Source organism: Leishmania infantum, chromosome 18 (assembly GCF_000002875.2).
Source record: "Leishmania infantum JPCM5 genome chromosome 18".
Taxonomy (NCBI): Eukaryota; Euglenozoa; class Kinetoplastea; order Trypanosomatida; family Trypanosomatidae; genus Leishmania; species Leishmania infantum.
In genome coordinates, this window is record NC_009402.2 from 71,544 (window position 1) to 85,372 (window position 13,829).

The following is a 13,829-nucleotide window of genomic DNA, read 5'->3' on the forward strand; positions in this document are numbered from 1 at the left end:
CACTGCACTGATGCCCCGAAAGAAAAGGAGAAAGGAAAGAGCCGAAGAGCGCTCGGCACATACACGTCGAACGGCCGATATGCACTCACAACAAAGTAGAAGCTGATCCGTTGATCAACCTGAAGGCCTCTCCATCTGCTACGAAACCTTCTCTTGCCTGCCCGTTGGTATGCGCAAGCGAATGTGCAACATTGATTTCAGCACTGATAAAAAAAAAAGATATGAATCCCCGGATGCTCCGCAACACGCTTGCCGCGAAGAAAGAAATCCAGAGGCAACCTGATGAACGGGAAACGATAAAAAAGAAACTGCGAGGAAAGAGGTGAGCAGGCGCACGCACATACAGTGCTCCGCACACGCTTTTCGGCGCACAGGCAAGCGGCCAAACACTCTCTCCGTCGACCTCGCTCATCTCTTCCATTATGAAAACAAGAAGTGCTCTCCTTTCAGGTTAAATCTTTTTTTTTTGATGGCGAAAGAACCCTGTGTATTACTCAACTTCCACAAAACATAGCCGAGTTGATTCTTATCTTACGTTTTTCTTCGTGTCGTCGCAGATGCTGTGCCGCTCATGAGTTTCTTCGTCGCTGAATGTGTATATATCCCTTTATCATCGGGGCAAGCACAGTTGTCGGGAAGCGGGGACTCCCATCAAGAGCAAGCAAAAACGGAAAAGTCCCAGCAATACCATCGCAGGTGCTCACTACAACGGCACACGCATAGAGAGAAGATCAGGCGAGGAAGGAGAAAGGTGCGACTTTAACACGGAAACAAAACGTCGAAATGTGAACGAATAAGGCAGTCACACACACACACACAAAAACATGCGATAGGAAAGACTCAAAGTAAAAAAAAAGAACGAGTAGCAGACGCCCTCAGTGAGGGGAGTTGGCTAGAACACAACTCAGTCGGTGCAGATGAGGGAGCTAAAGAAGGCAAATCCGTATCATCACACACACCAACCCGCACATACACCGAACACCCGCTCGAGCTCTCTTGGATGATCGCTTTCCTTATTTCAAGGACAAAAACATGCACCTCCCCTCCCGTGAGGTACCCGACACTACGCATCTCTACGCCTTTGCGCGCAGCCTAGACTTTTCTTGAGAGCACTGCGACAAACACATGCACGAATCTCCCGACCAGAGGTCCTTTTCGTCCCGCTTCTTGCCTCATTCCTCCGTCGCGCTGTGCTAGGCAAGAGAACTGTCTACACAAAAAGACTCAGTTCGATTCGCGGCACGCCTTTTCACTGCCGCCGGTGACAGTCTTCATCGAAATACACGCACAATTGGTACACTTTTTCTTCTCGCCGCGCCCATTCTCTGCCACAGAACGTGGGCCAACCTCCACTCTACTCCCGCCCACCCAGGGCTCGCCACAGGCCTCCACCACCGCGTGTGGGGCGAAGCAGCGCTTCACACGCGCGCTACAAAAATGCCAACACAGTCATTTCAGAACGGCCTGCGCCTCAAACTCCGCCCACCACCCCGCGCTGCGCAGGTCGCCTCACAGCCGCTTCCCTCACCAGTGGGCCGTGTGAGGGCCCGGGGCGAGACAGTCGTTCAAGTGCCGTGGGCACCCTGCCCATCACGTGGATGGGCACAGACCTGTTCACAGTCGCAGGTCGCCCCGACGCCACGCCGTCCAGGGCACGGCCGCCCACATCAGCAGGGATGCATCGCACTCGCCTCCCCCCTACGTCGTAGGCACCTGGCCCGGTCACCACCTCAAGTGGTTCGGCATTTGGCAGGGATATAGGAGGGCTGCTTTGGCCTCCTCCACCCACACAGAGGGTGCGGGGCCGCTGGGCCCTGAGATGCCACGCGCGGAGGTGTGTCTCCCTCGCCGTCAGTGAACACGACCGACTTGCCGGCGACAACGGCCAACACGTGGAGGCGGAGTGGACTAAACTGGAGATGAGCGTCCAGTACGGGCCATGTAGACAGAAGTGATTACGCAGAGGTGCATTGGGGAGAGGAGTCACAGAATAAGCTCGCTCACGAGTGACGTTTAAAGGTCCGGGAAGAAGGGCGATGACGTATCGTGACGGTAATCCCGCTATCCAGCGCGTGTATCGTCGTCGGCCCCACAAACGTCTCACAAGTGCACCTGGGAGCAGCCTCGAAGCCAGATCGTTGCGCAGCTACACGCTGCGTGTTCGGCAAACACCACATCTCTGCCAAATTGAGCGTACACTGGGAGTGGCTTGTGCGACTCGTCAATGTGGTGCCAACTCTGCACGGCATCTCCATCACACGCTGTGTGTCTGCACCGGCGCAGTCGACGGCATCCATTTCGCTGGCACAGCGCCCAAGCACCGGGGACGCGGGGTCTTCGGAACGAGACGTCACCGCCTTCACGCAGGTGCCGCTCTGTGACCTTTCTGAACCGCCGTACCGCCACGAATGCGGTATGTGCGCGATTCGCGCTGTCCGCGTCTTCTGCGTGTAGTCCTCTGACAGCTTCCCCATTAGCGGGATGCCACGGCACTGGTGGAAGGCACAGGTGTTGTGCACCGCGAGCAGTGCAGCCTCTGCAGCGCCTTGCTCGGCAAAGGTGATGAAGACGATGCGGCGGCGCTCCGTTGCGTCGATCAGCGGGGCTGTGTCGTTGTGCATCGTCACCTTCCTCACAGAACCGTAGGGACTCACAAGACGGACGAGATCCTCCTCGGCGACCTCCAGCGGCACGTTGCGCAGGAACAGCTTGTTCATCTTCAGCCGCTCCTGCCCAGCTGGTGTGTCGTCGTGCTGCTGCTTCGCCCACTGCACAGACACCGTCTTGCCCAGCAGCGGCATGCCGTGGGCGTCACGCATCGCGCGCAGCGCCTCCTCGTGCTCCTCGTAGCGCACAAACGCCGTTCCAAGGCTCTGGCCACTGTAGATGTCGCGCATCACCATCGACGAGGTGATCTTGCCGAAGGCGGAGAAGATCTCGCGCAGACGGTTGTCGTCCACCTCGCGCGGCAGGTAGCGGACGAAGAGGTTCGTGCTGCTCGGCGTGAAGCTGGAACTCTTGTACTGATGTTGAGAATTCTTAGTCATCTTCTTTCTACCGTGTCGAGGACGAAAGGGTAGTTTTAGGGGCGCTGTTGTGTGCAAAATGGGGAAGCGGGGACGCTGATCGGGCCCCGATGTATGCGAGGTGTTCCGGTCTGGGTGTGAGTGAGTGGCGCGACGCAGATAGCGTGGCAGAAAGCTCTGGACACGTTTCTGCTGTTGTTGTCCTTGTTTTTCTTTGTTGTTTTTTGTGTGTTTTAGCGCGCGTGAGAAAGAAAGATTGCTGTCACGAGAGAGAGATCGAGGTGAAAGGAAGAGGCAAAAATGAGAGGCGCACAATGAGTTCACGGAATGCAGACGCCCCCCCACACACACACACAAACCCACGCAGAGGGGGGCGCGCGCCTTTCGCTGTACTGTAAACGTAGTACTGTGGATGCAGCCGCTCTTCTCCCGTTGTTCTCGCTGAAGCGCGTCCTCATGTGACAGTGCGCGCGCGTTTAGGGTGGCGCTTTTTAGCGTGGCTTGTTGCTGTTTGCGTAGGCTGAGAGGTGTGCGCAAAGGCACGCAGCTGCGGTGCCTGGAACGGTATGTGTGCGTGCTCACGAGGCAGGAAGTGAGCATGGAGGTTTGTATGGGTACGCGCATTGGTGCTTACATGTGAGAGTCCAGCGTCAGGCCGTGGGCATGTGAGCATGACGGGAAGCTGCAGAGTTCAGAAGAAGAGAGGGACATGTCACAAGACACGGGGTTTGAGGTTAAGGTCGATATTCTGCATTTTGGAGAGACGGCAAAGACGCATGTCAACCCCGGCGCAAAACTTGCCGCTTGACAACAGCAGAAGCCTTCACCATCTTCACGGATGGGAAAGATTGAGTCGCTTGAGGAGATAAAGAGGGAGGGGGCCGAGAGAGCTCTCATGCACCTCTAGACGCTCCATCGCGTTACATTCCGTCTCTCTGTCTCCCCCTCTCGGAGCTGCGTTGCATTATTCGTGGCTTCCTCCTCATTTATTTCCTGTGCGTCTGTGCGCTCTGCGTGGAAGCGGATGCCTCCAGTTACGGGAGTGGTGATTCCACGCAACTGAAGCACTCGCCTTGACGGCGGGACGTGGGTGGAGCCACATTGGTGGCGGTGTTAACATTCTGTGTTCTCTTTTTGCATTTTCATTCTTCTGCTTTCTAGGAGGACTCTCTTTTTTGTTCAGATCATCATCAGTGCAGCAGCACTGCCCGTGTCTCAGGCCCCGCACCCGTACCGTTCCCTCCATATAGAAATTCTCCTAGCGCGGCAACCACTGTGATACCGGGGAAGGGAGGGGGCGCGCACGGCAGTGACCGGCAAACGCGCATCCTCACTGAGCACGTCGTCGTCTTGTCGAGTGCATGTATTCGCCCGTCATTCTTGCAAGAAAAGCAGGAAAGGCAGCAGGCGAGCGAAAAAGAAACTCGACAGAGAGACCCAGGGGGCATTTACGGAGAAATGGCGACAGAGAAAATAAGAGACGCGAGTCGGTCAGTGTGAGAGCGCAAGTGATCGCACAGGTTCGGCTGAGTTTTCGTCGAGTACGCCTCAAGAGAAATAGCGCATGCGATCATGGAAAGTAGAGGACATGTCACAGCAAACCGACAAGAGGCGAGAAAATAAACGGCACCGCACAAGATGTGGAGGGAAGGCCCGGAGGGAGAGAGAAAGAGGTGGAGAGGGGTAAGGCAGAGGGGAAGAGAAGAGGGTGCGATAGATGATGTCAGGGTCCAAAAAAAAAGACGTCCGTAGAAGTATTTTTGTTTGTTTTGCCGTCCTTTTCTTTCTTGACTTTTCTGTTTTTTTTTTCCTTGTGTGTGTGTGTGTGTTTTACGTTTATTATCTTCATTTTTGTTTTTGTTTGTGTGTGGGGGGGAGGGGTGGAGGGGGCGAGTAGGCACGTGTGTAGTGGCGGTGGCGGTGGAGAGGACTTGTCCAACGAGAGAGGGCCAAAACAACAAAAAAAAAGGATGAGGAAAGATCAAAACGAGGAAAAAAGAAGAGAGCGGCGGTGCAGAGCCGTCCCACGTAAGTCACACATCATGAAGAGCGAGAGAGGAGGAGTCGAGAGGGGCAAAGGCGAAGCACGAAAACACAAATAGACGCAAAATTATAAACGAGGAGAGGGTGAGGGTGAGGCAAAAAGAAAACAAGGGAGCCATACAGGAGATCAGAAGACTTACAGGAGAGGAGAGGAAGGCAAGGCCAGGTGGCTACAGACAAAGACAACAACACGAAACAAGGTAAAGAGCACAGGCCCACAAAAGGAAGAGGAAAGAAGAGCTCAAGAAACAAAAACAAGGTTGTGTCGTCCTTTTTTTTTTCGCTGCTGCTGCTGCTGCTGCTGCTGTCATTGAAAAATTTCGTGGAAGGAAAGACGCTGGAGGCAAGAACGGTGGTGTACCAAGAGCTTTCGTAGGGCAAGCAAGGAAGAGGGTCAGAGTGCTACGAATGAGTGCGTGTGAGCTCTTGTGTGTAGGTACGTTGGCAGGTAGCTCATACGGTCATGCAGAGATGCGCACACGCCACGTTACCCCTTTTCCATGAAGCACTGCCTACGTGTGCAGCAAGAACTCTTCGCTTCGAGCCCTCGTCGCGTTGTCGTTTCCACCGTTGTCAAGCACTCCCACGCGTACTCATCCGCACACGGATGCCAATCAGCAGTGACGCGCGCACCCGCGAATGCACGCACACGTGCATACACAGAGATACGGCAAGCGTACGCCGCAAAACACAGACCCTGGCGAGAGTGACAGAGTAACGGAGCCACAGGAAGGTAGCAGCGCGGAGCCGAAAGAAAAAAAAAAAGATGCGTCCATTTGCTATGCACGCGGATGGTGCAGGGAAGAGACAAGCTTGATGGGGGCGGGGCAAAGAGCTCATTGGCGCGCACCTCGTGCACTTATTGGAAAGGGTGCGAAGACGAATAATGTAAATAGGAACAAAAAGATAGCACACACATGCACAATACCACCGTCTCAGCAGCAACACGACGCCAAAACTAAAACACAGCAGGGGAAGGGGTGAAAAGGAGCGGAATGAAGGAAACTGGAAGAGAAACAGAATAAGGAAAATTTGTGACAGAGAAGACGAAGAGTGCCTGGCGCGCATCGCCCCTTACGTCGCCCGCCGCCTCCCGCCTCTCTCCAGTCCATTAGCTGCTTCCCGTGCTTGCTGTTGTGTTTGGGAGGGGGCGCATGCACCCCCTAAAATGCACACTCAGAGCGTGTGGGGAGAATGGAAGAAAGGAGAAGGACATTCGCCGCTGGGGGTTCGAAAAAAAAAATGCAAGGACAATGGAGACAGATGGAGTGGCAACGGGTAGAGGAGGGGGGGGGATGGCGGTGGCGAGAAGAGAAGCACGTGCAAGCGAGGAGGAGGGGTGGCGTCACGAAAGCACACGCAAGCAATGAAGGAGAGCTTTGAAGCAAAAGGAGGCACGACATGAAAAAAAAAAAGGAGGCGAGACGGCAGGCCCTTCATCACCCCACCGAAACAGAATACAGACACGCACTAGTAAGAGAGCCCGCTGGGGCAGAGAGGTCAGGGCGCTCGGCATGCTGCGCAGCGGCACGCGCATACAAAAGCGCATACACAAGAAACACCGGATCCTTTGGCCTCCCCGTTTCGCTCTGTGCCTTCCCCACAGCGGTGCGGAGGAGGAGAGGAGTAAAGAAGGAGGGAACGTGCGTAAGAAGGATGTGGGCACGAAAGCTGAAGCTGAACGGTGATGAGCTCCAATCGCACGGCATTCCTCTTTCCTGGCAGGGAACAACGCCAACGAGGGCTCGCCAGTGTCCGTGTTTTGGCTTCGTGTCGGCAACCTTCGCTGCCAGCCTTTCACGGCTACAAGATTCCATCTCACCCACTCGCACGATGACGGTCAGCCCTGCAGAGAACCTGGGTAGCATCTATCCACCGTGCCTCGCGTAGCTGCGCGCGCCCTTGCAGCGCGCGCGTCCTCTTGATATAGCGAGGAGAAAGAAAAGCCAATCAGAGTAAGAAGTGAGAGAAAGCAGAGACGAAGAGAAAGCGCACACAAAGACGCTGCGCCAGCGCGTCTTCGTCAGCACAACAGACGCGACAAAAAAAGGGGAAACAAAAAAATTAACAACGAACATAAGAAATGACCAAGATCAAATACAGGAGAAGCTGTGAATAAGCGTCTTGAACGGGAGGCGAACGGAGCGCCGCTCATTCAACGGCGACGAAGAAAAGAAAAAAGAAGTGATGTACGTCTGCTAGCCGTTGTCCTTCCCTCCACGTGTACTCCTGCAATCACGGCGCGCACCAGCACAGGAGCTGCGTGCTGGAGTGAGTACTATAGCAGCACTGCCGCATGCAGAGAGGTCTCGCCCTCTTCCTCTCTTCTGGTCATCATAACTTTGTGCGGCAGACGCGCGCGCCCACGCACAACACCACTACCACCACCCGCGCCAATGCAAGAGCACCGCGAGAAGAAAGAGGAGCGCGCAGCATATGTACAAGGCAGAGTAGAGGGCAGGTGGACAACGAAAACACTCATGAAACGGCTATGGGGGTGTTTACGCCTTTGAGCGTAATGCAGCTGGCTTGGTAACGCGTGGCATCTCTCCCTCTTTCTCACGCTTTTCTCCTGCCCCTTTCCATCTGACGATGTTTTGATCCGAGGCGCATTTGCTTGTGTACGCTGCGAGAAGGCGACACAGATCGGTGTAAGCGGCGTGCAGCTGATAACGTAATCGAACGCACACCGACAAAAAAAAGACAGACAGGAGACACAGGCGGAGAAGGAGCGGTCAAAGAAAGCGCGCGCGGCATTCATTTTCTACGTCTGGCGCGGCGTCCATTCCGTTTCTACTCCGCATCTGTTTCTGTGTGTTTGTGTGTGAGTATGTGCCCATTTCGATGGCGCGGAAAAAAAAACAGACCGCCGAGAAGTTCTCCGCAGGGCGGGGACGACCGTACCGCAAGAGACGCACATTGCGAGTGGAAAAGCAAAAAAACACGATAGAAAAGAGCAGCACAGCGCTGAGGCACACACAAGGGACAAGAAAAAATGAAGATGGAAGAAGCTCACGACCAAAGAACGCGGAGAAGAGAGAAGGGCAACTGTATGTGTCTGGGTGTGTTCTTCGTACTTAACCTGATCCACTCCGTACGCATACCTACACAAAAAGAGGTACAGAGACCGACGATTCGACTCCTTTTCTGCGGTTTGCTGCTTCTCTATCGATCCTTTTTTTTTTCACTGTTCGAAGCACGAGACCTGTCGATGCGCTACTCTGCACTTCTGTGGGCATTTCCCTCACCGTCTCATCCCATTCTGGTGCTCTCGAGGAGAGGGGGGTGCGTTAACGGCGCTCTCCTCTCTAAGGGAGATGAACGCTCGCTGCCCTGTCGCGAAAAGGGGTAAGAAAACGAAAAGCAAAGAGATATTTCCGACGTTCACACACACACACACACACACACACGGACAGAGAGGCGCATCGACGCACATCGGCACACCACCAAAGAACAAACAAAAAAAAAAACGAGAGAAAGAGCGTTGCCATCAGGGCCGCTCACCTTTACTGCCCGCCGAAAGGACTCAAAAAAAGAAGCAAGAAAACATAAAACGAGCACGCTGCGCGAGTACCAACATAGATGTACAACGAGGCTGTAGAGGCGACCCATGCGCGTGCACATGTCTTGACACACAAAAGCACACCAACGCACACGCAAAAGGAGCACACTGCGAAGAAAACGATGTAAACAACAACGAAAAAGGAGAAGTAAGGTTTGGTAGAAAAAGGCACAAAGACAAGGCTGTGTACAGCACGGAACCTCTGTCGTACACCGAGTGATCAATGAAGAGAGAAGCGTGACGGAAAAAGGCGAAACGAAGGAAAAGGGGAGACAGCAATCATTAACCAGCGCGTCCCCATCGCTCTAATCCAACGCAGACGGACGGGGAACATCTGAAGAGGCGGCGCGACAAGTATAGCAAGAGGACAGTGCCATAAAACACGGGCACACAGTTTTCGAAAGAGATGGCGAAGCCACAGCAAGAGAAGTTCTTCTGTGCATTGATGCGCGCAGACGTGCGCCACATAAAGGCTGCAACGTGTAGCGCACATGCTCCGACACCTACATATCGGAATCGCTATCAAAAACGCGGCATGCGCACATCCCCCGCTAAGCACCAAAACACCGAAGCCACAGCGCACACCTCCAAGAACGAAATCCGTAGAACGGAGAAGTGAACGGCTAGCGCACACATGCACACGCACGCAAGACGTAGAAAACAAAAAAAAGGCGACAATGCGCGACGAAGAGGCATCGAGCTTTTCTCCCCTCGTCCGCCGCTGCCCTCCTCCAGCCTCACGCGACGAGAGCCCCGCACGTGAGCGTCGTCGGGTATACACACACGCGCCCCCCCCACACACACACAGAGAGAGAGAAGGAGACTCGCCGCATTGTGCACATTCCCAGCAGCAACAGAAGGGGAAGGGGAAGGGAGAAGAGCCTGCAAGTAATACCGGCACGCACCAAGAGGCACGCAGAGAAAGCCGGGGGTTGGCCCTGAAGTCAGGGAGATGAAAGAACATGCACATTTTAATGCCCAGCAACGAAAAGAAAACACAGCACACGGGAACCAAAGAAAAAAGCGAAGGCGAGACGGAAGAAGGTGCTGAGGAGTCAGCGCCGCGTTAGCAGACCGACTCTGCGGCGAAAAACACATGCACAGAGCGATGCGTGCAGATAGACGGTTCCATCTGGCACACACCCACGCCTTCAGACTCAAACGCACGTCTCATCGTGTTGTGGACACTGGACAAGAGGAGCGAAAAAGAGGGAGTTTCCGCGCATCCAGGGGAGTGAGAGCGCGCCGCGAGGCGCTCGATGATAGGCGAAAGGTACCAAAGAGGCACGAAAATGCGCGTTTACGGACCACAAAAGAAAGTCTTCCCGCGCCCTTGCCTTTTTCTTTCCGTCCGTGCGCAGAAGCCCTCTTCGCACCCGTGGATTGCCGAGTTTGTCATCTCGCCTGCCTTTGCCGTCACGCTAGGTCGAGCTGATGAACCCAAAGCAGCGGAAAGACCGAATACACCTTTGCCGCGGTGAAGCCATTCTTGGCTGCCTCGCGAGCCATCGCCACCTCCCGCCCCGATCCGTCTCTTCTGTCTCTCTCTCACACGGAAGCTGTAAAGCATCGCCGCTCCACATCAGCTGCGGCGATGCACCTGCATAAGACATGAGGGTCACAAAGAACAAAGGAAACAAGGAAGCTGCCGCCAAACACCTCGACGCTGTCCGACGCAGCCAAAATACCCCGAACGAGGTCACCATGACAGATATCTACACGACACGGTGCCCCCCCGTGAGAAGCAAAAAAAAAAACCGAAAGAACACCGAGAAGGGCAGGGCACTCGCCGTCGAACACCGTCGGCTCGCGTTGAGTCCTTCGCGCTCGCTTGCCGGGGCTGCATCGCTTGTGCCCTCCCTCCCTGTGCGATACAGGCTCATCCGCAGGATGCGATGGGCCGCGGAGCGCAAAAAAAAAGCTAAAAATGCACGCGCACAGACGCATACAATGGACCTCGTAACGCAAAAACACTTCGTTCATGGGTCCGTTGAGTGGACAACACGTCGGGATATATGTGCAAGCAATCATAGCTCATGTACCGGTGCTGCACTGCGGCCAAGTCCTGGCCGTCGAGCGGGTTCCTCCTGTCCTTCCTCGTCCGTTCCTCTCGTTGCTTGCGGCGCGATCAGCGTCAGAGGGGACTCGGGCGGACAGCATGCCTTGATTCACAGCGGGCCGCGTCCAGGGTCCTGCGCTTGAGCGCGGAGGCCGGTGGCGCCAGTTGTGCGGGTAGCAGGGCGGCGCCCATGCAGATGCCGCATGAGTGCAGGGGGGATGTTGCGCAGCCCCAGGTTACAGCCCCCCCCCCGAAGCCCCGTGCACGGCCTGTATACCATGCTTCGCCCCCGGTCGCCTCAAGCCGCGGCGCTCCATCATCTCGCGTGGGGGGCCTCTTCACGCGGAAGTCCAGAGGACTCGATGGTGCTTATCGGACTGCTCTCGTCGTGCTTCCGGCATCTGCGCCTCATGAGCCTACGCGGTCAGACTCAGGGGGGGGCGCCGCATGCCTCGCACACACATGCGCCGTGGCGCTGATCGGTATAGATCTCTTCGCGCCCTCCTCGGTCATCGCTCTTGCGCTGCTGGCCTCTGCCTGCTTTGCTCGGGATGTGGCACACCGTGCCAGCTACGGCTAGCCGCACGTGTGCGCGGTGCCCGCATTCCCGCATATTGGCGCCTGATTCAGGACGGCGCTGTTGCCTCGGGGGCTCGCTGCCGTCATCTTGCAGCTTCTGTCAATGCCATGGACGGGGCGTCTCTGGATAGCGTGCTCGCATGCGCTGCGACAGGTGGGGCCGCCGTTATGCGTCGGTGGCGGCATGGGGCATTCTGCCTTCCTCTGAGCTCCCGCACGCCACTCGCAGGGGTGCGCGTGCCAAGCGGAAGGGAACCGCGGATAGACATGCGCCTGCACACAGAGAGCTCACACCTTGTCCTTGTGAGGGCGTACAGGGGGTGGGGGTGGGGGCGGGGGGCAGCCCTAGACACACAACCCGGGAAGCCCGGGAAGCCCGCGCAGCGCGCGAGAGATGTGCGTAGTCACAACACTGCGTGCAGAGCCATGGTGTGAGGAACGACGTGGGTTGCGACACCCACGCTGAGCGATCCGCGACTCTTGCGTAGCATACCGCGCACCACACACCAGGCAGAACGCCCTCATCGCAACCGCGGTCGGGTGCGTGGCTGCCGCAGTGCTAGCTGTGTCGTTGGCAGCACGTCATCTTGCCGCTGCCGGAAGCCGAAGTACGGACAGATGCCCGTGTCAATGTGGAGAAAATAAAAAAGAAAGGTGATCGAAACGGGGAAGCTGAAAAAGAAGAACAAAAGCGCTAAAAGCCGTCGGCTCGTCGTCCTTTATGGTGTACATGGCATGCGAGTTGGTAAACGGAAAAATAAACCAATCTAGAAAAGGAAGAAAAAGCACGGATGACAGAGAATCACGCGCCCACACACACAGACACACAGACACAGACGACGAAATGAGTAGGAAGGGTGTGAACGAGGCGAGGGTGTGCGGACAAACGAGAAATCCTGTCGGCAGAATAAATGCGCCCCATGCATACACACCGAGACAGAGACGCACCCATCGCGTCGACAACGCAGGGAAAGGAGAGGATTCGAAAAAATGAAGACATCGAAACAGATCCAAAAGAAAAAAGAAATGATCTACGGACGTGGCGCAGGGTCGAAGAGGACACGCACAGACACCAACTACTACAGACGCAGAGAACTTCGTGTTGTTCTGCGTTTTTGCTCCTTTCCTCTTTTGCCAACGTTTTGATGCGTACATGATTTCGGCGCTCCGTTTTTTTTTTGGCCGTTTCTTCTCTCTGCTGTTTCGTTGTGTTCTGAACGCCCTCGCACTCTGTGCCACGCATGCCTTCCTCTCCATCTTTTTTTTTGTTTTTTTTTTCCTTCGACATCGCTTCAGGCGTTTTATTTCTTCGTCGTCTTCGCTCCAGCGGCGCACTGGGCCCTTCTTGTCCTCCTTTCCGTTCTCCCGAAAGTCGGGCGCGCTAGGTCCTGGCATTGTGCCACTGGTGAGCGGTATCGCCACCTCGCCTGGTGGCTGGCGATCAAGCCTGAGAATAGTGGTGGCGAGCAGCAGAGAAGAGAAGCAAGAAACGAAATAGAAGACGAAAAGCATCGCTCAGGTCGCCAAGAGCGCATGCGCACCAGCAAGGGTCTGTGTATGTGTGTGTGTGTGTGTGTGTGTTTGCCTACGTGGTTTTACTGTTCTTTTTCTTCGATAAAGGCGGGGGAGAGAGAAAGGCACAAAAAAAAACGAGGCCGGCACCGCTGGCAGTGGTACCGCAACAAAAAAAATGCAGCAGATAGAGAAAAGCGGAAACAAGTTGTGGGAGGAAGAGAGAAAGGGGGAGGGCGGCGAGAAGGATGATGACGCAGGCAACAAAAGGAAAAGGTGAAAAAGAAACACCGACAGAGGTGCGCGCGGGCGACAAGAGAGTTCGTCACCACCCCCGAAACACGCACACACACGACAACGGCAGTGGCGCCCACAACACCAGCTGATAGAGAAAGCACACACACGCGTAAGAAGGGGGAGAAACATGTGCGCGCACAAAGGAAAAAAAAACAACGGAAGCATAAAGCGAAGAGAAAGTGAGTGCATGCACGCGTGCACATCAAGAGAAGCGAAGAGGGCCTGCTCAAGCACCGCTGCAGGGTGCATGCGCACACGTACACAAGCGCGGCACTACCGGGGTGGCGGATCATGGGGAGAGGCAGGGGCGGAAGGGAGGGGCAGTATTTGGTGGACGGTAGCGGTGCAAAAGAAACGCGAAAAACAGCAGGAAGACAACCAAACCGCGCGGGAGCACTGGAGAGAGAGCCGCCACAAACGAAAAAGTCACCCTCTTGTCAAGTGCGGGTGGAAGAGGGTCAGTCGACGCGGACGACAGCGCGCAACAAGACAGGCGAGGAGGAAAAGACACAGAATTAGAGGCAAACTCGAACGAAGAAAACGAAAAAACTTTCGCCAGAAAGGTCGCGTTGGACGGAATTCCTGCAAAAGAATGCGGGCATTCAACGCGTGAGCGTTGAGGGGCAATGGGGCGATAAGTATGTACCCACGAGGCTTGCATGTGAAGCTGCAGGGACGCAGATTGATCTGCATCTTTCATTGTGACGCTCCATGTACGAGGAGGGCAGGAAATGGTTCACGATGCAGCACA

General features: G+C 55.4%; 1 protein-coding gene across 1 annotated transcript; it reads right to left on the minus strand.

The window, feature by feature from the left end:
- Window positions 1-2,000: 2,000 nt before the first annotated feature.
- LINJ_18_0180 (hypothetical protein, unknown function) lies at window positions 2,001-3,047 on the minus strand (the record flags this gene model as incomplete). Its single annotated transcript, XM_001464798.1, has 1 exon — window positions 2,001-3,047. One exon carries the CDS (start codon window positions 3,045-3,047, stop codon window positions 2,001-2,003), a length of 1,047 nt encoding a protein of 348 aa, XP_001464835.1.
- Window positions 3,048-13,829: the final 10,782 nt, after the last annotated feature.